Source organism: Camelus bactrianus, chromosome 4 (genome assembly GCF_048773025.1).
Source record: "Camelus bactrianus isolate YW-2024 breed Bactrian camel chromosome 4, ASM4877302v1, whole genome shotgun sequence".
NCBI lineage: Eukaryota > Metazoa > Chordata > Mammalia > Artiodactyla > Camelidae > Camelus > Camelus bactrianus.
This window is the reverse complement of record NC_133542.1, coordinates 48,414,777-48,437,371: the sequence shown is the minus strand read 5'-3', so window position 1 is coordinate 48,437,371 and position 22,595 is coordinate 48,414,777. Positions and strand designations below refer to the sequence as shown.

The 22,595-nt window shown below is 42.2% G+C and overlaps 2 protein-coding genes across 4 annotated transcripts in view; one reads left to right on the top strand and one right to left on the bottom strand.

Moving 5' to 3' along the window:
* Nucleotides 1-330: 330 nt before the first annotated feature.
* ANP32B (acidic nuclear phosphoprotein 32 family member B) lies at nt 331-22,197 on the bottom strand. Its single transcript, XM_074361878.1, has 7 exons — nt 21,812-22,197; nt 14,152-14,301; nt 10,863-10,985; nt 5,487-5,676; nt 2,974-3,098; nt 2,027-2,102; nt 331-781 (listed from the first exon to the last, which is right to left on the bottom strand). The coding sequence occupies exons 1-7, from the start codon at nt 21,863-21,865 to the stop codon at nt 714-716; spliced, it is 786 nt and encodes a 261-aa protein (XP_074217979.1). The 5' UTR covers nt 21,866-22,197; the 3' UTR covers nt 331-713.
* The window catches only part of HEMGN (hemogen), a 46,831-nt gene continuing 44,247 nt past the window's right edge, over nt 20,012-22,595 (top strand). Inside the window, exon 1 of one of the 3 annotated variants that reach the window (XM_045515229.2) lies at nt 20,012-20,161. The gene's annotated coding sequence lies outside the window, so the exon portion shown is untranslated. Of the gene's footprint in view, nt 20,162-21,660; nt 21,764-22,595 lie in introns of those variants that run through there. The other 2 variants (XM_074361875.1, XM_074361877.1) reach the window with 2 other exon arrangements.

The window sequence follows — 22,595 nt, the reverse complement described above, 5'->3', positions numbered from 1 at the left end:
AACATTATTTTTCAAAAGTCTACTTCATTTATTTCCACAATCAAGAATGAGGATTAGATTTAAATGCTCAAAGATCCCACATATTGTGTATTTCCCCTCAACAATCTCTAAAATAAAAATGCCAAAGAAACTAGTTCTTTAGGGTGTTTTAACACAGGCTTACAATCAAAGTCTTAATTTACAAATGTAAGCATACAACTAGGCTTTACCAAAGAGGAACGTGTTTATTTCACTTAATTCTTAAAAATATTTTTTGGCAGTTGTCACATAAAATGTCCTAGTGTAAAAAAATTTCATTAAAAAGAAAAGAAAAGCATGAAAAAACAGACCCAAAATGTTAAGATTTTATTTACAAAGCTTCTTTGTTGTACAGAAAGTAAAAATGCTGTTACAATCTCGGCGTGACTGGGAGCCACAGACGGGTGACTCACCACTCACAGCTATCCAGGCTACAGCAAGAGTCTTACACAAAACCTAACAACACTTACAATTTTGTTGGGGTAAGTCCCAAAGCTTGGTGGTGGATTTCCAAGAGGGACTAAGTGGAGGAAGGCGGAATGTCACAGGAACTATTCTTTGGCTCTTTGGGTGGGTGGGTGTCCTGGGGTTTGTATCACAGCTACCATTTTTTTTTTTTTTTAAAACAGCTACCAAATCCATATGAGCAGTCCAACCAATACTGAACAGTTCTTTTTTGCAGGTTATTTGGGGTCTTAATCATCTTCTCCTTCATCATCTGTTTCTCTCTTCCTCTTTTCACCTTTCCCGCTTTCTTCCTCCTCTGTACAATAGCAAAAATTCACTTTAAAACAACTGGAAATGCATTTACTTTGCCTAAGTTATTGCTAATGGAGGTAACAACAATGAATTTTTTAATGGTTGGGAGATTTAAAAAAAATGATGTAATAAGCTTGATCAGATGGACAAGTTGTTAATTAAGAAGTATTAATTTGAAGGAGCATAAATAGTGACTACAGAACCAAGAAGGGCACAATGCACAGCAGCGTCTCAAATCATAGCCAAGTCAAGTCCGTTTTCTCAATTTTAAATCGCCGTCACATGTTTCTTAGTTTTCTTATACTTGTTGGTCCCAACAATTAGACATTAGCAGTTACTAAAATGCACAGCAAGGACTCTGGAGTTAGCTAGACTATTTTTGAGCCAGGCTCACTGACAAGTGATCTTGGCAGGCCACTTACACCGCTTTAAGCCTGTTTCCTCGTTTGTAAAATGGGTACAATGGCACTGACTCTATAGGGTTATTCTGAGGATCAAAAGTATTTAGCCTAGAACATGGCAAGACTCAAACTGTAGCCAGTTTATATTAAATAAAAAGATTTCTTAGACTCCTTAGATATTTGAGACACAGAGGCCTATGCACCATTCTGTTTTTTCAACTAGTAAAAACTCATGGCTATTTTAATGAAATTAACTAAACCTGCATTGAAGTGTGTTCCGGAATGCTCCTTGAAGGCAGAAATCAGAGCCTAACCATCACTATATCCAATGTAAATTTAGTCCTGTGCAGATGCTGAAAGTATGAACCAGTGGAAAGCACAGCAAACAACCTGGTACTCTGACTTACATAAGCGTTAGAATCTGTACTTTTGACAAGTAATAAATAGATGTTTCACTAGTTTTGGTTGTGGTGAGAAAAGGAATAACATTAATAAAATTGGAAAGGTGCTATTTATATATCTGGCAAAAATTACGATCCAATTAAGAATTTTTTTAATGAAAAAATTCCAAACAGAAATCTCATGCCTGACAGTAACCTAAATGATGGGGTCTAAAAAAACGTGTGGGGACTGAGGACAGGCTTCCCACCCTCATGTAGGTATTATTAATTCTTGTAGAGCCAGGGGGCTGAACCAGCACAGATGCACTGATGTGGCTATACAAGTGCCTGTGAAGACCATGAGGGTCAAAGGCATTTTATTTTCTTCTCAGTGGTTTCAAATTCTAAATTAATGGAATTTCCCCCTGATTTTTAACTGAGGGGGACCATAGTACAGGTTTAACCCACCTTCATCCTCATCTTCATCTTCATCCTCATCATCTTCATCTTCATCAACTTCTCCATCCTGTCCAAATTCTTCTTCCTATGGAATGGTAAATAGCATACCACTATTAGATTAAGTCTGCTCAGTTGAGGAGTACAAAGAAAAATGATGATTGTCAATACATGTAACAGTCCGCCAGGAAAAAACTAAGTTTATTTTTACCTACTTTAATATACTGAGAACTGTTAGTTTTTCTTAAATGAGCTTAATTTAAAATCTTCTTAAAAAGCTTCTTTCACAAACTTAATTTAATTCATTAGACCTATGAAATTACACAAATGCTCAGCCTTATGTTTGTACTACAAAAGAACATGCTTTTTTGATGACATCTATTTTCTTGGCCTGTTTTCACAAATCCCCTTAGGATCAAAGTTAACTCACTCCTCTCTCCTGTCCTTCTATGGCATTCAGCTCCTCAGAGATACTGTATTACTATGTGTCCCATAAACTAGACTACCTGTTCTTTCAGAGTAGGACCACATTTTGATTCAACTTTGTATCCTCAATTCTTCAACATAGCAGGCACATGTGTATCTACTGTATTAAGCTGGATATACAAGAAAGTTCAGACTTGGTAAATATACCCTTCCCAACAAGGAGATGGACATACCATTGTTATCAATGTTTCCAGTTTTCTCATCCTGCTGATTGAATACTCAACTCGCTGATGCCTCCCAAAGTTAAAGGGTCAAAACTTACTCTGCAGAGCCAAGCACTGTCTAGTAGGCATTCAATAAGTACTCTGTTTAGTATTTACTAAAAGGGGGCAAGAGCTAAATTAATCAGACAGAAATCCATCTATTTATGAGTACCTTAACTTCTTCAAAAGGCTTTTTCTTTTCCTTTAAAAAAAAAATCCACTTTTATTTTAACTGCAAATAGGAAACAGGTCAGCAAGATTTGCACTGACCTCCCCACTGACTTCATCTTCATCCTCTTCCCCTTCTACATCTTCGTCTTCATCTTCATCTTCTTCATCATCAAACTCTTCCTCCTCACCATCCTCATCCTCCTCCTTGTCCTCATCTTCTCCTTCTGAAAATAGTCCAAAACGAATTCATTAAATACCCTGTGTGCCCCACAAGGCACACCTGCTAAGGTTGTGGAGCTTTGGGTTGGTCCACAGGACAGTGCTGGGCTACACCATCAGGAGAAAGCACAAACCACAGCGACCTTCTTTCTCCCACGCTGCTGCAGCTCAGTCCCTTTATCTCGAGTCTCATAAAACCTGGAGGCCAGGAATCCTGGTGGACTAGGTGTACCATAATACTTACCGATGAAATGATACAACCTCTACAATTTGCTTCAAAATAAGGAAGGGGGGAAGTGTGTATGTTTAAAGTAAGATCAGCCATGAAACAGGAATTGTTGAAACTCGGTAAGGCAAACATGAAAGTTGGTTTTACTGGTATTTCTACCACTGTCTATATTTGAAATTTTCCAGGAAGGAAGGAAAGGAAGGGAAAGAAGGAAGAACACCCCTCTCAGACAAAAAACCAAAATAACCTAAGAATACCACCCATTTTCTCTGGGTTAAGGGTACCACTACAAACCAGCCGTGCAAATCAAGAACCTGAGAAACAGCCATAATAACCCCACGATGGGGATGACGGTGGGCGTGGGGACAGGGGAGGCAGCCAGGCCAGCTGAAAGGTACTGTGTCTCTCCTCCATTTGGTGCAGGCCTCTAGTCAAGCAGTTCTCTCTCCTGGTCCTGGAGCTTGCTGTGCTCGCTCCTACCTCCTGGACTCTGCGCACTCTTCCCTGCCTTTTCTGCATGGCTAACACTGACTCGACCTTTGATTCTCAGTTAAACATCACTTCCTCAGGCTGACTTGCCAAACCGCCTAATCTCAGCTCTATGTTCCCACATGACTACGTGATGCTTCTCCATTACCACACATTTTGCTTCCATTACCACACATTTTGCTCACTTGTGATTATTTATTTAGTTACGATTATTTAACATTTTCCTTCTTAGTAGACAGTAGCTTCAAGGGGACAGGAACTATGTCTATTTTTTCTTTTGAAACTACTTTCCACAGAGCCTAGCACATATATTTGTTGCCTAATTGATCTTGCTCTCAAGAACTGCCCTCCAACCTCCAAGGGATTTCCTTTATGGGCTCCTGCATACAGGTGGCCTTTCAATCCATTTAAGGTGAACGTAAATAAAATAAAAACAAGACTGGTTTTTAAGAAAAACTGAGAACCAGTAGTGAAGGGCATTAAGTGATGTAAACATCTGAAACAAGCTGAGCTATTCTGTGTCCACTTTACCACTTAACATCCCATCACTTTTCATCCTGTCTGAAATCTGCGGTAATAAAGAACTGTAAAATGCTTCCAGAGTATTGCCCTATTAACTGCACCCAAGGTGCCTGATGATGCTCTCCACTTTTAAGCATTTCTGTCTTATGAACTTTTATCTTTAAAGAGGTATTAAAAACAATGCTTCAAGTCCAATAATACTGCAAATTCCAGCAACACCAGGAACTCTATGAGAATAAATTTTCTTCATGTTGACTTATTTGCAAACTAATTGTTCTGCATCCTCTAAGCCATTGGAGGTGAGAAGCCTTTTATCCTAAGAATGACTCAGAGTAATCACGTCACTATGCAAGGAAAACACAAGCTAATCAGGAGGGATAGTTTGAGCAGAAAATATACAAAGAGATAATAGAGATAATTGGATGGTAAAACCTTGATTAAGTGTCAAAAATAAAAATTACATTGTAATTCCATGTTATAGCCAGAGATTATTTCCTTTATTAATGAAAAATGGAATGCAACATATAGTGCTTTAAAATAATTAATTTTAAAACTCTAGTCATATTGAAAGCAGGAAATGTATATTTATATTTACATATAAAAAACATGTACTAAGTACCTCCTAAGTGCTCGGCCCTGTGAATTAAAAGGTAAGAAGATAATCATAGCATACGTGGAAGGGACAAGAATAGCAGAGAATGACAAGTGCTATGAAAGAGGTAAGCAAGGCAATGCTGTGGCACACACAGGAATCTAACCTAGCTTGCTGGCGTCACCAAATGCTTCCTGGAAGTGTTGACAAAGCTGACTGTGGATAAGTAGGTAGTAGCCAAGAAAGGGGAACAGCTAGGACAAAAGCAAGAGACCTGAGACAATGGTCCTTTTAAGTAAAAGGTAAACTACAAGTACCGCCATGGGCTGGAGCACAGTCTATGATCTCTAGGCTCTGAGTTCAAGACTAGTCAGCTAACAAAGCATTTTCCATTTTGAATCATTTGAAGACTTCAATGTCCTAAGAGCTCCAAATTTAACAGAATGCCTACATGCACGGCATGGATATAAATTTTTCTGCTCAGTAGCAAGAACATTCAATAGCTTTATCAGGGCCTTTGAAAGGCAAAAACTAGGTTCACTGGATGTTGTACCCACTCACCCTCATCCTCCTCCTCTTCATCCACACCGTCCACCTCGGCATCTGAGTCAGGGGCTTCACGATCCTCTCGGTCATAGCCATCCAGGTAGGTCAGCTGGGGCAGGAGCTTGAAGACACTCTCTCGGTAGTCGTTCAGGTTAGTAACCTCACAGTTAAACAGATCCAGGCTTTTCAGACATTCCAACTTTTTCTGAAGAAAAGGACCAAGAAACATACCTCCTAAACCAAAGGAACATAAACAACAAAACCCATCTCCCAAAGAGGTAAAATTCAAGGCTCTGTATTCAATTAGCTGCTACCTACTCAGCCTTATACACAGGAAAATATTTCAAGTCCTTTACAACCTTTACATTAGGTCACTAAAATTTTAACTAGTTCTTCCCTTCTCTACCTTCTCAGATTCTTTTTTTCTTTTGGCAGCATGAGTAGTCTTAAGAAATATGAATTTGAAGTACTTATTAAAATTGGATCTTTTCACAGTATGAGACAAATCAGAGAGTTTAATAAATCTGATTCAAAACTAAATTTTAATGTTTCAGTAATCAAATGACCAATAAGAACTTGCTGGGTTATCAAGCAGTTAAGTCTTCAATGCTCTGAGGTGGTAGTATATGACGGACTGCAATCTATTCAAATGTCAAGATTTTTGTGATTTCTCCTTGGGGACATAGATATGAAACACTTGAGAACAGAGTACAGTAAAGCACCAAGTGTGTGATGCAGATATTTTCCAGGAAGACAGGAGTCAATACAGGCTGGGAAAAAGAAGGGGGACTCAGACTTGAAACTTCATAAGTAGAGAAACATTACACTCTTTTCTTCTTTTCTAATTCTTAGGGAAGATTGACACTATTACCAGAACTTTCTGATGTAAAATTCTTCTGATTTTACCATACCTTAAAAGTTTTGTTACAGTACCTCAATTATTCAGGACCTCAGTTTCATCTTTCTCTCTTAAAAACCTGGCCCAAGAAAAGTTTTCTGAGCAGCCAAAGTGGATAGGAAAGTGTCCATGTATTTTACTCAGATCTTCATTTGTTATCACATCAGTGTCCTAGTATTTCAATCCCAGGTCTATTAAGTTTTGATTAAGGGTGAATTAAGAGATGGGGGACAGAGGTAGTATTATAGGCAAGTAAGGAGACAGCAACAGAAAGTGACAACAGACCCTCACAGGGAGAAGAGGGGGCAAACCTATAAAGAGTAAACACAAAATATGAAGTACCATGTAGCCTGGTGCCTTTTAGAACAGGCCTGGAAGGCATATGGATATACAGCTTCGTAAGTTTAACTTTTAATGGGTCTGAATCAAGAGAAAAAGCTTGGTATTCTCTAAGAGGGTGGTACTATAAAAATATTAAGAGGATCTCTATGAAGTAAGTTGCAAAAAATAAACGTTGATGTTTAAAGGCTTTGATGCTTTATTGGGAAGTCTATTTCAACATTCACGAGAACCTGGGAAGAAACACAGATGAAACAAAGCCGTGTCTTCAGGACAAGTTTTCCTGGAACATAGCCACACCTGTTTGTGTATTATGTGTGGCTTCTTCTGTGGTTCAATGGCAAAGTGCAGTAGTTTTGACAGGGACTGTACAGCCTACAAAGCCTAAAAGACCTACTATTAGGTGGTCCTCTAGAGGAAAGGGTTGCTGACCCTGCACACACAAAAGCTTCATCTTCCTTATCAAAGAAGAGGTTCCCACACTGATTTTATTCTCACTGAACAGCCCTTGGGAACACAGAGCCAGGCAGGGAACACAGAACAGGGTTACAGCAACAGGCAAATGTACTCCTCAAAACACCAACGTACAATGATCCAAGAGTTTTGTGAATCCAATAATGTGCTTATGTAAGTCGGTCCCCCGAGGTCTTAAGAATACTGTCCCCAGCCCTTCTGATCACAGGGAGAAGGGCTTTTATGTCATGTAGCTTTCAGATTAGGTTCCCTACTGGAGAGCCCCTGACCTCCAGAAGCCGAGGTATGAGTTCTTGCCAAAAAGGAAAAAAAATGCTGAAACAGCACCCCAGACAAGTGGGGAACTCTTTTTTCTGCACAACAAGATTGACTACACCAGCTAGGATAGAACAAGTAAATTTAGGCAGCTTTCCCACAGAGACTCGTCTAAATTCTTTGCTCAAGGGAATTTACTGCTCAACATTATTCCCTAGGAATCAATGTACAAAAATGTACACAACCCCTGATCTTTGAAACTCTACAGTGTTCCAAGCCCATTTTCTAATTCTGTTGACTATCCTAGTACAGGGCCTCCAAGGCTCTCCTGTTTCTGAAACTCTGAATCTGTGACAGTTGTAACTACCCTTTCAGGAAGGACGCATTATGAGTAACTTGGACAGGTCAAACAATATGCTAGAAAACGAAGTGAAAGCAAATAAACAACAAAACACCAAATTGTAGCACTCTAGAATTGTTTAAAGCAGTAAAATTATGCTTTAAGGCCCAAAATATACACACAGATTATTTAGGATCTCTATGTAATGTGTAAATACTACTTAAAAAAAAAATCACAACTCTACCATTTCAGAAATTTGGCCTAAAACTAATAGGCTAGCCATAATAAACATTAAACATTTTATTAACAATAATTTTGCTTGCCTTCTTAGAATTTAGAAGGGCTTTGGGGGATGGTTTGGATGGCCCAGGTCTCTTAAAAAAGGTGTCCAAGGAAGTTTGAATTGATGCCTTCTTTGTCTCTCGATTAATGTCCCTGTAGTAAGCAGAGGCATTCACAATCATTGCATTGACTGTAAGAACTGGGCTCAAAGTAGACGGTGTCAAAATGTATGTGGTTGATGAGGATGAGGATGGTGTTTTCCCCCACTGAAGAATACCTTCCAAAGTAGAAATGGACCCATTTCCCCCCTTCACCTTCCACAGATTTATTTATCCTGAAGTTGTAACTCCAGGAGACCCACCTAGCACCCCCAGGAATCTGAACAAGTTCAGGAGAATGGCAGGAGTTCAACCTTTCCAGATAGTCATGGGTTTGTGGAGCTGTGGGTCAGTCAAATGGCTAGCCAAGTGTGTGACTCTGGACAATGGATTCAGCCTCTCCTAAGCCTCAACTTCCTCATGTATAAAATAAGGGTCATGCTATTTCTATCCACTTTGTAGAAATGTTGATTACTAATGAGACAACATACACAAAGCATCCACTGTGGTGTATGGTACATAGCAGATCCTCCAAAAATGGTAAATATTATAATGCTTATTTCTCATTCTTCACAGTCTCAGGGGTTTGAGAATTTCATAGCCACCAAAGGGCCCTAATTATATCACTGACCAGGTCAGGAACACACCATGCAAACAACTCCCACACAATGTTTGCTTCTGCTCTACCTCTAAATGCTATGACACTAACAAAAGCTTCTGATGAAACATCAAAGAAGACTAAGGTTGCCATGAGAACTAGGTAACAGCATGAAAAGGTACTAACTGCCTGGTATTCTGTTCCAGAGAAAAGGGGTTCCAATGCTTACAATGACCCTAAATTGATAGGCCTATCATTAACACAAACAACAAAGGCTTAATGTAGCCCATCTGACTGGGAGACCATCAGCACTTAATTTAGTGCTCCTGCTGGAATTCCCAGCTTAGGTCAATCTGGGTATGGAAAAACTTTATAGATAAAAAGATAACAGGTTCAAAGGGCAATGGAAAGACTGGAGGACTTGGATTTGAATCCCTGCTCGCCATTTATCTGAGGCTGCTAAGTAATTAAATTCGTTTTCTTCATTTCTAAAAGGAGGACATTCTCTCTTCTCTGCCTTATATGAGGATACAACGGGCAAATGTTAATGTTCTTGAATAAAGCAAAATGCAGTGCTTGCTTAAATACTAGAAATGGGGATTGGTTTGGAGGAAAACAGAACTAGTTTAAAAAAAAAAAAAAGGAGGGAGCCCAAGTATCTGGGTGTACCTATAGCAGGAAAAAAGGGGCAAAATTCATGGAAAAAAGGTGAGCACCAGGCTCCCAATACTTACGAGAAATATGAGCTAATGTGGTCTACTTAATGAAATGTAAAAACAAAGGGACTCACAAAATTGGTGATTAAATCTGTTTTGGAGCACAGCCTCAATTATCCATTAGGAGGGAAAAGACCCTATAGTTCTGGCAGGAAATCCTCTTCATTAAAAGAAAACATAATTTAACTCTATATTCTTTTGAAATAGCAACAGAGCATTCTGTACAAGTGATATGAAATCCAAATTATTTTAATAAATTGTGGCATCAGAAAAGATACAGACAGCAGAAGGATGCCTTATCCTCTTGGGTTCTGCTCTTGTGGCTCCTGAAAGACAGCTCCTATCTGCTACATAACCCCTTTCCCAGTTAAGTCAGATGGAAATACAACTTTATGTCTAACAAAAAAATCAGAAAGAAGCACAGGCTTCTCTGGGTGGTATGAAACAAGTTTGAGTTTCATTAGCCTTATTAGAATTGAATTCTACCTCTATGAATAAAATGTATTATTTAGGGGGAAAAGTCATTTAATAATCTTAAAACCATAGAAATTTCCAGGTGGCAGCCAAAGAAAACAGCCTGTGGAGCTGCCCCCTACCCTGCATGACCCCTGCCTCCAGAAGCTCTTTTCTGGTCCCTATAACCTCCACATGGACTGGACTCCCTATAGCACAGCTTCCCAACTTACAAAGCAAAGTAAGTGCATTACCTTGTTTTATTCTCAGAACTCCTAAGTGAGGTAAGTAAGGCAGGGACTATATCCTTCCAGCTTCTTTAAGTGAGGAAATTAAGGCCCAGAGAGAAGAAGCAATTTGCCCAAGGTCACACAGCAAGTCTATAACCCAACTGGCACTCTACTTTTCATAGCTTATTCCAGCATGTAAGACAGAGGAGAATTTGGGGGTTCCCATGTAAAACTTTAGACACCAGTGATCCAGCTAGAGCATAAGATCATGAATTAGAAGACCTAGAACTCACTGGAGCTGCCCTTGGACTGTTCTATGTACAGCTCAGATATGCCACTCAATGTAAACAGCCTTTTCTATAAAAGTACAGAACAGCCTGGCTAGTCTGGGGAAAAATTTCTTAAGAGAAATGTTTAAGGCTATATAGTCAACATATATTTAAAAACAGCAAAAAAAGGAAATAATTCCCCCCCTTTCAAGAAAGCCACCACAATAATCAGGGAGGGAGAGCAAAGCCAGAGGAACACATATAACTAGAGAGGCCCTGAGCTTGAAAACTGGACTTTCTATAAAAACGAACATTAAAAAAAAAAAAACCCCACCACTTTCTTGATCAATTATTATTTCCAATTACTTCCCTCACCATAAAGAAATATGAAAATGAAAATGACCAACAAGTCCTGGCTTCCAAATTATCGATTACTCACCAAAGGTTCCAGGGTGCTGATATCTTTCAGTTTATTTCCACTTAAGTTTAGATGTGTGAGATTTGGAAGTTTTTCTGCTAACATATCCAGACCTCCAAAGATTCTATTGTCACTGAGCTCAAGCTGTAAGAGAAAATGCACACAGCACACAGATAACACACAGAGAAACACATATCATTAAGGTGTCATAAATAACAAATACAGTTTGCAAGTATTTATCAAGATCAAATCATCTCTATTTTTATTAGTGTACATATGTTCATTTTGTTTGATTAAACAGAAGTAAGTGGTTTATAGATCCCACAAACACTTCAGGGAAGGGGGGACTTGATAGGATGAGAAGAGTTGTTTCTAAATCAGGTGCTAATTATAACAGTTTACTGGCCCCCAACATCAGTGAATACATTTTCTAATCTAAAAAGTGGGTCAAAGCAAATTAGAATTCTTTGAGAAGCTGTAATACTCTATACCTGCCAGGAAGGGTAAACAGTCTGTGCATTCTAAGCAGCTTATTCTGTGGGCCAAGCAGAGCTCACAATGGCCACTTGAAACCTAATCTGGTTCTGTACAGTGCTGATTCGTCATGGGGTTCTACATCTGGAAGGCACCAAGGAATCTTGCCCCAAAGGCTACAGGAGTGGTACACACCACAGAACAAGCCCTTAAAGAAGTCCCATGACCTCAGAAAAGGGACTGGGGCAACAGCTTCAAGACTGATGAAACCAACTCAACAGAGGCCACTTCTTGCACAAATCTGGCACTATTTATAAGAATCTACTCTAATTCTCAGCTGCAGGTCAAGTAGCAGTGGTATGCCCATGAAGGAATGAACCTTTACCAAGGAATATCAGAATCGCAGAATGAAAAAAAATTGGAGCCTGGAAAAGTAAGATGGTTGAGAGCATCCAATTCAAACTAAACTCTTCAGTTTGCAGATAAGAAAACCTAGGCCATATAGCTGCTTTCAATTCTATTCTAAGTGCCAACAACAATGGTAACTATCTAACTCTTATATGGTACTTAAGTGTTAAGTACACAGGTACTTAAATAATTGTTCAAAGTACTAGAAATACATGAACTCATCCAATCTCACAAAAACCCTATGAGGTAGGCAGAATTATTACCCCCGTTTACAGATGAGGAAAATGAACAATAAAGAGACTGTGTAATTTGCCCAGTGGTGGATCTATGATATGAAGCCAGGCAGGCTAGTTTCAGAAGAATCCACATGCTCCTCACTATGCTATGTAAATGCTATGTCCATGCATACCATGAAAACCCCTGTCATTTAGTCTGGCATGCAATGAAATGAAATCTACATGACACCAAACAGAGGACCTTTAAAAAATGTAAATAGTCATTGAAAGAGTGCGTTTAAAAAAACAAGTTTGCTGCGTAGGTATTACCAAGCATTTCTGAAGAGAAAAATGTGACATTTCAAAACATTTTTTCCTTCAAATTGGGATAGTCTGTTAAAATATCTAGTCATGGTCCAGATTTAAAAGTACATCTCTATAATCAACGAAGACTCAAGTGTCAGCTTTACTGAGGTTATAGTAAATGAAACTAAAGAGACCATTTCTCTTGGTCAGACTATCAACATGTGTAATATTCACATCCTTCCAACATGAACATCTCAGGTGAGAAGAAAATAAAGCCTGTATCGGCTGTGAGAACATCCAACCTGCCTTTGGGTTTGGTTTATAGACATCTCCATTCCTCCCCCACCAACTCCACAAAGTTAAGTGATTAACAAGACTTCAGAAGGATTTGATAAAGCCTCTATATGGATGTTCCCCTATACAATGACTTTCTGAATAAGTGTGATAGTACATAGATCATAGTAATTCAGGAAAATGTACCAGGATGTTAAGAAAGCAGCACAGAATACAAAACACATAGTAGGGACCTGCTAGCATAAAGTTTATGTAGATAGAGGCTAAAAAGCCATCAGTTTTTAATGGGCTTATTAGAGCTTCCAATGTCACCAATAACCCATGCAAATGTAAAAGGATTACATTTGAACCTCTAAAGTAGATGCAAGAAAGAAAAAATTAACAAATTTAAATACAACAGAATTCTTTCTGATAGGACGGCCACCCTGCAACTCATGACGGCTGCCTGAGCATTTATTACCTAAATAAGGCAAATAAGCAAAAAGCACTTCTGGTTTTTAATTCCCATACTTAACCAAAGAAACAGCCCCTTTCGGATTTAAGCAAGCCAACCACAGAAACAGCCTACCTGTTCTTTGCCTAAATTTGAGTTCAGATTTCTATCTGTATCTTTGTTTAGATAAAGGTTCAATGTAAATTCTCTAATAAAGAGATTCCCTAAACTGGAGAATTCTGCAAGACTACTATGACCACATACATTTTCAAATGTGATGGAACAAGTCCTAGGTTGGCAAATAGGAGATATGGGTTCTAGTTTTGGCTCCAGTACTAAGCACTTTTGTGGGTGGCTTTAGGCAAATTATTATACCTTTCTGGGTCTACTGCTGTGCCTGTAAAATAAAGGGCTAGGCTAGAAGATCTACATTTCTTCCAGTTCAGACATTCTGGGACTCTTGACAGGTAAATGTGCAAGGACATGAAAAAGCATTTTTCTTGGTTTTTTTTGTTTTTTTTTTTTCGGGAAGGGGGCGTGGTTGGAGGAGATAGTGATTGGTTTATAACTGACCAGTAAAGCACTAACAGGCTTTATTAGGATAGGAAATAAAATTAGGATAGGAAAATAGAGCAGTTCTGTTAAAATGAATTCTTGCAGTCAATCGCAACACATTTTAAACTTCCTAGTCACTAAGAATTATATTATGGGTTTGAAATATTAGACTACAAATCTGAAGACTTTACTTAAACTCACCCTTAATCAACAAACATAAAACATGAAAAGTAGGAGGCCCCTGTGGTTCCTAAACCAGAGCATACTAAGAACAAAACGTAGTTAATATTATAACAAATTCATAAAAGAAATGTTATTCACAGTTATTCTTCATAATTATTTATTGAGCATCCAACATGTATGATTTCCACACATCACGGCAATTCTGCATGCAAGGTCAGGTGGTATCACCAGTTTATAGGTGAGGAAATTGAGCCTTAAAGAGATTAAGTAACCTGCAGAAGATCACCCATCAGGAAATTGATAGAGCTGGAATTCAATCCCAGATCTGCCCAGTTCCAAAGGCCATGTGCTCTCTGCTACACTAAATGCTTCCTTAGATAGAGTAATATTTTTCCCCTCCCAAGATGGTTTTCTCTTTTGCTGTTAAAGAAAAACCACTTACCTTTTTCAATTTAGGTAGTTTGGGGAGATTTGAAACTGAAATCAAGTTTACATTTATTAAACTGAGGAACTCTAAGTTCACAAATTCAGCCGTTAAGCCCTCAATTTTCCCATCATTTGATTTGCAGTTGTCCAGGACAAGTTCTCGAACCTGTGGGTAACAAAGAGGGAGACAAGCTTTCAAAAACATACAAGAAACAAGGAACAAAGTAAAAATTCCAACCATAAATACCCAACAAATCACCCACATATATAGGGGCAGACTCTGTTTAGACCTAGATCATTAGTTATAAATAAATGAAAAATGATTAAGCCTTTGATAACAATATTCTTGTAGATATCAAGGGTGGAATGTCACACCATGTTATAAAGATTTAAACTCTTTACTTTCCAGAGACAGAAACTACAGTTCTTAAGACGTATGTGAAGAAACAATATCCCCCTTATTCCTTTTCCCAAGTCTGTTCCTGAAAGGGTGGCTCTAACCACAAATACAGAGTGAAGATAGCCTCCTCCCTGCCACCCCCAGCAACCCCTTTAGGCTGAGTCTACCTGAAAGCCCAGGAGATTGACACAAGGAAAAGAGGAAAGCTTTATTTTTCCCATCGAGATCACCGAAGAGATTTTGGCTACAGGTTGCTGGACTACATTTCCACTTCTGGTTTTATTAATTTTTACTGAGATCATCTTGACACTAGGAAATGTTCAAGATGCAAGAGGCCTTAATTCAAAGTAAGAATCATTTTTAAAATTTTTGTTTTAATATATTTTTATTTATTTATTTTTATTGGTGGGGGGAGGTAATAATTAGGTTTTACTTATTTATTTTTTAGAGGAGGCACTGGGGATTGAATCCAGGACCTTTTGTATGCTAAGCACCTGCTCTACCACTTGAGCTATACCCTCCTCCAGAATCACTTTGTGATACATGTGAGAAAAACATTTCTAGGATAACCGTTAGACATTAGGTGCCTTTTTCAGGCCATAAAAATCTTCTTCTTTGGAAGTCCTGAAATTCAAAATTCAAATCCACCCAAGGGTATCACATCTGCAGATTATGAAAATACTGATTACTTAATAAACAGTTTACTGTGTGAATATGTACCATGATTCCCACTGCCATTCTTGTTCTGTGGCTGACTCTGAAACTTGCAATTTTTAAACATGTCTTGATAAATTTACACTAATGCAAATTAGTTTTAACTGCCAAAGGCATTCTTGCAGTAACTCTAACATGTTTAACAGCATTAATCAAGCATGTTTATGGGAAGGAGATGCTGATAGTTCTAAAATGGAAGATGGGAACTAGTAACATCTTCATCCTCCCATTCAAAAGCCAAGGATACTATTCTAGTAACTGCTACCATTTATGGAGAATTTACTCATTCTTTGTACTACCACACATCCTACCCCCAGCTACAGAAAAGGAAACAGATTTAGAGTCAGTGATACCTGCAACACCGCAACTTCTCACTTGCTTCTTCACTACTTCTTGCTATCCTGTCTACTTCCTCTTCAGAAACCCTGCTTTCAGGATGCATACAGGCCCATTATATCGTTTGCTTCTTTCTTCCTTTCCTTCCACCTTTATCTAGATGCCTCTGCTACCTTCCCTCTCCTGATGAAAATCAGCATATCTGAAAACTTAAGGGCAACTGAGAAGGGCTGGCTCTTTGAAATAAGGATTGTTTCCTCACAATCTCTTGCTAGGTGAAAAAAATATAAACATTAAGAGCCTGTTATTGAGTTATGAGTTCTTTATTTAAAATGGGAACCAAGCCTTAAGATTTTTTTGTGACCTTTCTTGATATATGGAAATTCTAGGTATTTGCATTTATTTATTTTATCTTTTTCTTAAGGTATTGTTTTTGCCCTAAATGAGGGGGAAAAAACCCTACAAAATACTGACAAAAAAGTAGACAAGCCATAAAAATATAAACTGTCAGTAAACAAAAAATCATTTGACTATAACAAGTAATACATAATGCATATTAAAAATGAGATGTCATTCTATTCTTGTTGAAGGTGGGGCAGCCCTTCCACGGAGAAGAGATGGCTAGGATGGGTTTAGGTGCAGGAAGTTTACAAGTGGGAGAGAGAGTTCAGGGAATGTATACCCGGTAACTATTAACAGGCCTAGAAAGCCCACCATCAGCAGCCTTCTAGCCAATCTAAAGTTCTAAACAGGACCTTGGTGAAAAGGTGTCTGCTCTCAGGCACTGTGTCAGCAGCAGCATTTGAGGTAACTAAGCCTCTCCTCTCCCCTCCATCCTTCCTGAGTGTGAAGGGATCCAGACTGCCTTGCAAGGGAGAGTGCACCAGGTGGGGGCTGGGGGGCATAGAACTCCAGGGCCTCCCAATCTAGATCCATAATGGGTGGTTCTAATCAAGGAAAAACAGCTCTAGTTTTATCTCCTTATGTCCCCAATTCTCCCAGGGCTACTACCTAGTAAGAAAGGCTGGGCAGGCACTTGTACATTTGCATGTACAACTTAGGGAGCTATTTGGTCCAAGGTAGAATTACTTGGTGTTCTGCTTGAAGATAAATGGTTTAACTTTGGGGGCCAAATTCACTCTTCATCCCTCATTTCCCAATGAAACTAGCTTTTTCTCAAACATGAATTTAAGGTAAACACTTAAAAACCAAGAACAAAAATCCAAATGACTTTCTGTTCAACTTGTTTTTGTTTTCTATAGCTATAAGCAAAGCTGATACTCCAGTTTCTCACTGAAAATTTTGAAATACAATGTAGCCAAACTATGGGGATTGGAGCTAGGAGCTACAGAAGAGATCAAGCAATTTTTCTTTCATCCTCTCCAACTTGCTCTCATTCCTACTCTTCCAAAAAAAAAAAAAAAAAGGATCAACTTCCCCTAAGTGGTTGAGTGACCTTCCTAAATTATCGGTTATAAGAAGGGAAAAAGAGATGGAGGATTAAAGATCACTATCAGTTCTTTTAGTTAGAAAATACATGATTATTGTAGTGAGTGAAATTAAAAAATGTGGAAAGTAACTCCTGCCACCTTTGACATTTTCCATCCTTCTGAGTTAACCAATCTTCAACTCTCCACCCTACTATTATTTTAAGTAATTTTTTTTTGGCAGGGAGGGTATAGCTCAGTCATAGAGTGCATGCTTAGCATGTATGAGGTCTGGGTTCAACCCCCAGTACCTCCACTAATAAACAGATGAGGACACTGAGGCACAGAAAGATAATCTTAAAAATAAAAATAAATTTAAAAAAGAATGCTTTCAAAATAACAGGACAGATTTATATTAGTAGTTCTCAAGTGTGCTTGGGTGGCAAAACGTTGGCATGAAGGAAGGAAATAACCCTATCCTACCTGGTGGGTAGGTAAAGGAGATCATTCTAAAAAGCAATTTGGCAGAGATTAACATTACAAAATGTTCATTTCAGTACTATTTTAAACAGCAAAAAACCTAAACATGCCATGGGCTATACCGACATTAACAATCAGGCTGTAAAAATAATAAATGGTAACATAGAAAAATAAAGATATTTACTGTACTTTAGCAACAAGATAGTATATGCATTAATAGCATGATCTGAGTTTGGAAAAAATTAAACATTCTTGTGGACTATACTAAATATCAGAATATTTAGATGGTAGGATAGGGGGGTGTGTGTGAGATTTCTGGGGTTTTTCATTCTTTATATCTACTATTTTTTGGCGTATTTGTATCTAGTTTCTCTTCAATGAAGATATATTCCTTACACAAGGGAAAAACCCAATTAGCTGCTATGCAACCAATCAGAATATCCCATTGAGCTCAAAATCACATCACAGTAGACAATAAATGACAAAAGCTTGAGAAAAAAAACTTTAAAAGACATACGTGAGAAAAACCTCCCCCCCCTTCAGTAAACCGGGACTAAGAAAAAACTGCTCTTATTTGTGAGATATGGAATGTCTCAGTCTAGCATATACAGCCCACCAGTGTTCCCCAGGGGCATAGATTGTGAGCCACAGGAACTGCCTGGCTTTCCAACTTTGAACACAAGACTGGAACAGAGATTCATAGTTAATGAGGTGCTCACAATGGTGCATGTTTGGTATAGTAGAAATATGAGGGCCTTACGTAAACAACAGAAATTTTTTCCAATTCTGGAATACATCTAAATCTGGTCTGTATCTGGCTACTGCATGTGTCTCTTCACATCTACCACCATTTCTATGGTGTACAGGGTACATTCTAGCACTGTATAACTTGCTCTTGGTGAAATAACTGACACCAATATTTTGTATAAAGCATTCCCTATCCCTGCCTACAAGATATTTTTAAATGGTGATCACCATTCTTTATGAAAATTATTTTTTTAAATGTCATCTTAGGCCATTTTTTCCACTATGAGAACACCTCTGTTATAAAGAAGTGTTTTAGACTTTAAAAAGTTGAATTACATTATTTATGAGTTACCCTACCTTAGGGAAATGAGCATACCTGCATTTACGTAACAAGTGAGGATGTAACCGGTGAAATGAACCTATTATCTTCTTCCCATGTACTTTGCCCAAAGAACACAAGGTAAGGTGTTACCAGGATCTTCTTCAAACCCCAAAATAAAAACAAACAAACAAAAAAACCCCACACATACAATAAAAGCCCCTGTGATAAAAGCACTTACAATCAAACCTCCACTTACCTCCTCAAATACTGTTAGGTCTTACTTCATGACATCAGGGTCAACCATGGGATACACTGTTGTGAATTTAAGAGCCTCCTATCCTTATTATACCAATACATTCAATGGAAAGAGGGTTCTTCCTTTCCCCAAGTGACAAGGGTCTGCAGGATCCCAGAGGTCAAGCCTACTCTCTAACAGCTGGCCCAACAACAAACATATGGTGCCATGTGACTAGCTGATTTAGGTCTTAAAAGAATCATTTTACAACTAACTTCTCACTTACCTTAAGGATGATGCTTTTGTGCAAAACATTTTTAAACTCTTCTTTTAAAACTTCCTTTAAATCTACAAATTTCTTTTTTCCTGAAAAGCCTTCAGTTTAAGGTCAGCTTTCCTCTCCCAAGAACCTAACTCCTACTGGTCTCAGTCCCCTTGTCAGAGTCCATAGAGCAGACTTTCTTCACTCCCACAGTCTTGCCTGGCTCCCATGACACTCTCCCAAGGCCCCTAAATTGCACTAGGGCAACAGGCAACACTCGGTTCTGAGGCTTCAGGAGGGAAGGGGCTGCTCACTGCCATGTTCACAGTGCTTTTCCAAACCCTGGCATACTGTTGGTACTCAAATATGTGACAAAACTAGTGAATTACTGTAGGTTAGTGCTGTCCAATACAGTAGCCACTAGTCATGTGTGGCTTTTGGGTATTTGAAATGTGAATAATGTAACTGATAAGCTGACCTTTTAATTTAAGTTTAATAGCCACATGAGTGTAGCCTGTCTTTGGGGAAAATGTTTAAGTCTTGTTGATTTCTTGAAAAATTAGCACTTGTATATATGTGTGTTTTAAAAAGTAGTATATTAGTTATTTCATAATGAATAAATTCCATATACAACACCAGCTCAGTTGTATTTCTCACAGAGAACAAAATGCTCTTAGCCGCGTATTTTCATAGTACTTTATGCACATTCAAAAAACTCAAATTCCAGATTTTAAGGCACTTTGAATATCTACGTGCGCACTTTTGGAAAATTTGGCTAAATTTAATTACTCCACAGTCTACTGATTTGCAACTACTCAGTAATAATTCAAACGTCTTATATTAACAACTCAAAATGAGACAACTAAGTTTTAGTGTGAAGGAGCCTAACGGTTCAATATACTAGCACGTGGCCAACACAAAATGTCTGACCGATGGACGGAAGGGATGGCTGCGGTCAAACCTCAACCTTAAAACCCCGGGGACTGAGTGGAGACGCCCACCCCGAGGTCCTCCAGGGACTCGCGGTGAAGCCACGAGGTGCGGCCTGCCCAAGGCCACATTTGTGGGAACCTCAGGGATTGAAAACCTCGCGTGCACACCAGGTAAACCATGGTTGACGAATTCCCACAAGCTGGCAACTTGTTACCCCACAGCTACCTGACTGCACGTTAACACTCCCATCGCTGGCCTGGGACGGGGTGGGAGGACTCCCCTGGGCTGCCCACCAGCCAGAGGACGCCACTCACCCGAGGAGGCGGTCTGGCTGAGGCGCAGCCTCCCCGCGCGGGGGCCGGGAAACATGGCCCCGTGCCCGGCCGCGGGAAGCCGCTCTAGTTCGCGGCGAGGGCCGGAGTGGAGAAGAAAGAGGCATTCTTAAAGGCCCGCCCGCTGCTCACGCAGCCGCGGCGGGAGAGAGCCGGCCCGGATCGGCGGCCCTGGAGCACGTGCGGGGGTAGAGGCCCCAGCCCGCGAGCCCAGGCCCCCGGCGCCCGAATCCAGCGGAGGCGGCCGCCTGGCGTTGCCCTTTTAAGAAGGAGGGGGGAGGGGGACGGCAGCGTGCCCGAGACGAGTCGGCGGCAGCCGGATCGCGCGGCTCCCGCCAGTGCGAGCCCAGCCCCGGCGAGGCGGGCGCCAAACAAGCCGCAGACTCGGCCAGGGGAACGGCGGCCCACTGCTACCGCCGGGGCGGGCGAGCAGGGCCCAGCGGGCCGAGCTCGCAGGCCGGCTCACGCGGCGGAGGGAGACGGGTGCCCGCCAACATGGCGCTGTGTCCGTCTGTGGCGCGCCCGGGCTGACGCGAGGAGCCGCCACCCGCCCACACCGAGGGGCCAGCCTCCCGGGCAGAGGCCCCCGGGCTCCGCCGCCGCGGCGGGGGGGGGTGGTAGGGAGAAACCGCCTACGCCACAACGGCTAGCCCGGGCCGAGGGGGCCAGCCCTGGGAGGTCGCAAGTAGGGAAGGCCCGAGGGGCCAAAGAGGAGCGATAAAAATGGGGGAGAAAGTTTTATTTTTAGGCTTGAAAAATGGCGGGAACCGGGTCCTTTTTTCAAACTTGGCCTCGGGAGGGGCGGCGGTTGCGCCACCTCCGCTGCCCGGGTTCGCCCCTCCCCCGCTCCTCGCGCGCCAGGCCGCGCCCGCCCAAGCCCCCCGGTGCCCAAGGGGTCTTCTTGTCCCCTTCGGAGGGAAGATGCTCCCTGCTCGACCCTCGGCCCCTGCTCTGACCGGGCCGGCGCCAACCGCGAGGTCAGGCCGGAGGAGCCACCCGCGCCACCCGAGCCCCTTTCCCTGACCCGCCCGGGGCCCGCGGAGCCCGGTCTGGCGCAAAGCGGGCCCAGCCTGAGCTGGCCGCGCGGCTCCTCGGCAGGCCCGGCCTCCGCCCGGCCGCGCATCCCGGGAGGCTGCAAACATGGCTCCCAGCGTTACACAACCCCCTCCTCCCTCCCTTGCCGCCGGCCACACGAACACGCGCTCCGCGGGGAAAGGACCCCGGCAGGCGAGGAGCTCAAAGTTTGCTTTCCCCCACCCCACCGCCTTCCCCGGACGGCTGCGGGGACCCGCGGGCGCCAAAGAGTTAATCCCCGCGCGCTCGCTCCCCCCTCCGCGCCCGCCCGCCTGCCTTCACCGTCCGAGCCCGCGAGCTGCGCTCTTCCTCGCTCCGGGGCCGGCGAACCCGCGGCCCGAGCCCCGCAGGTGGCCACCATTACATGCAAGTCATCGGGGGGAGAGGGCGCTCGAAGTGGGGGGGTCTGCTTACAGCTGCCGGGGTCCGGTTCCTCAGCTCCAGGTGGATCCTTCTCTTCATGTCCATGTTTGCCTCTTCCCCCCTCTTCAAACTTAACTTTCCGCGGCGGGGGCGGAGGGGGGAGAGGCGTCCCAGCCTGCGCAGCGAGGGCCGTCGGAAGGGGTCTGCTCGCAGCAGGGGCCGGCGGCGCGGTCCCGGGAGGCGGGCGGCGTGCGGGGAGGCGAGCGGAGCCCCCGGAGCCAAGTTACTCACGGGAGCGGAGAGAAACCATGGAGGGAAAAGGGGGCTGGAGCGCAGCGCTGTCCTCACTACCGCCGCCCCCGGCCGCGGCCCCGCACTGCGCTTAAACCGGCGACGCGGCGCGGGCGGCTGCTCGGCTCGACTCGGCCCCGCGCGGCGCCGCTCGGCTCGGCGGCCGCGGTGCACCAAGGACGGGGCGGGGAGACGCGCGGCGGGAGGGGCGGAGGCTGGGGGCAAAAGGCGCACTCCCGGGGACAGGAGCGACTTCCTCCCGCCCTCCGATCGCACGTGGGGTGGCTGATGTAAGACCCGCCTTGGGGGCTTCCCCTCCTGCTGCCGAGCTGAGACCCCCAGGTCCCTCCTCGACGCGCACGTAGGCGGTTCTCCAGCCCGCGCTTGGACATTTGCCGGGAGGGCCGGGGACGGGGGGAGACTTTACAGTCCGACTTTGGGGGTCCCTAAGGCCAGGTCCGTCCTCAGAGTCTTGGCCAGCCCAGTCCGATTCCCGCGAAGACGGGAGACGTGAAGAGAGCGGAACTGGGGCCTTCGGGTTCAC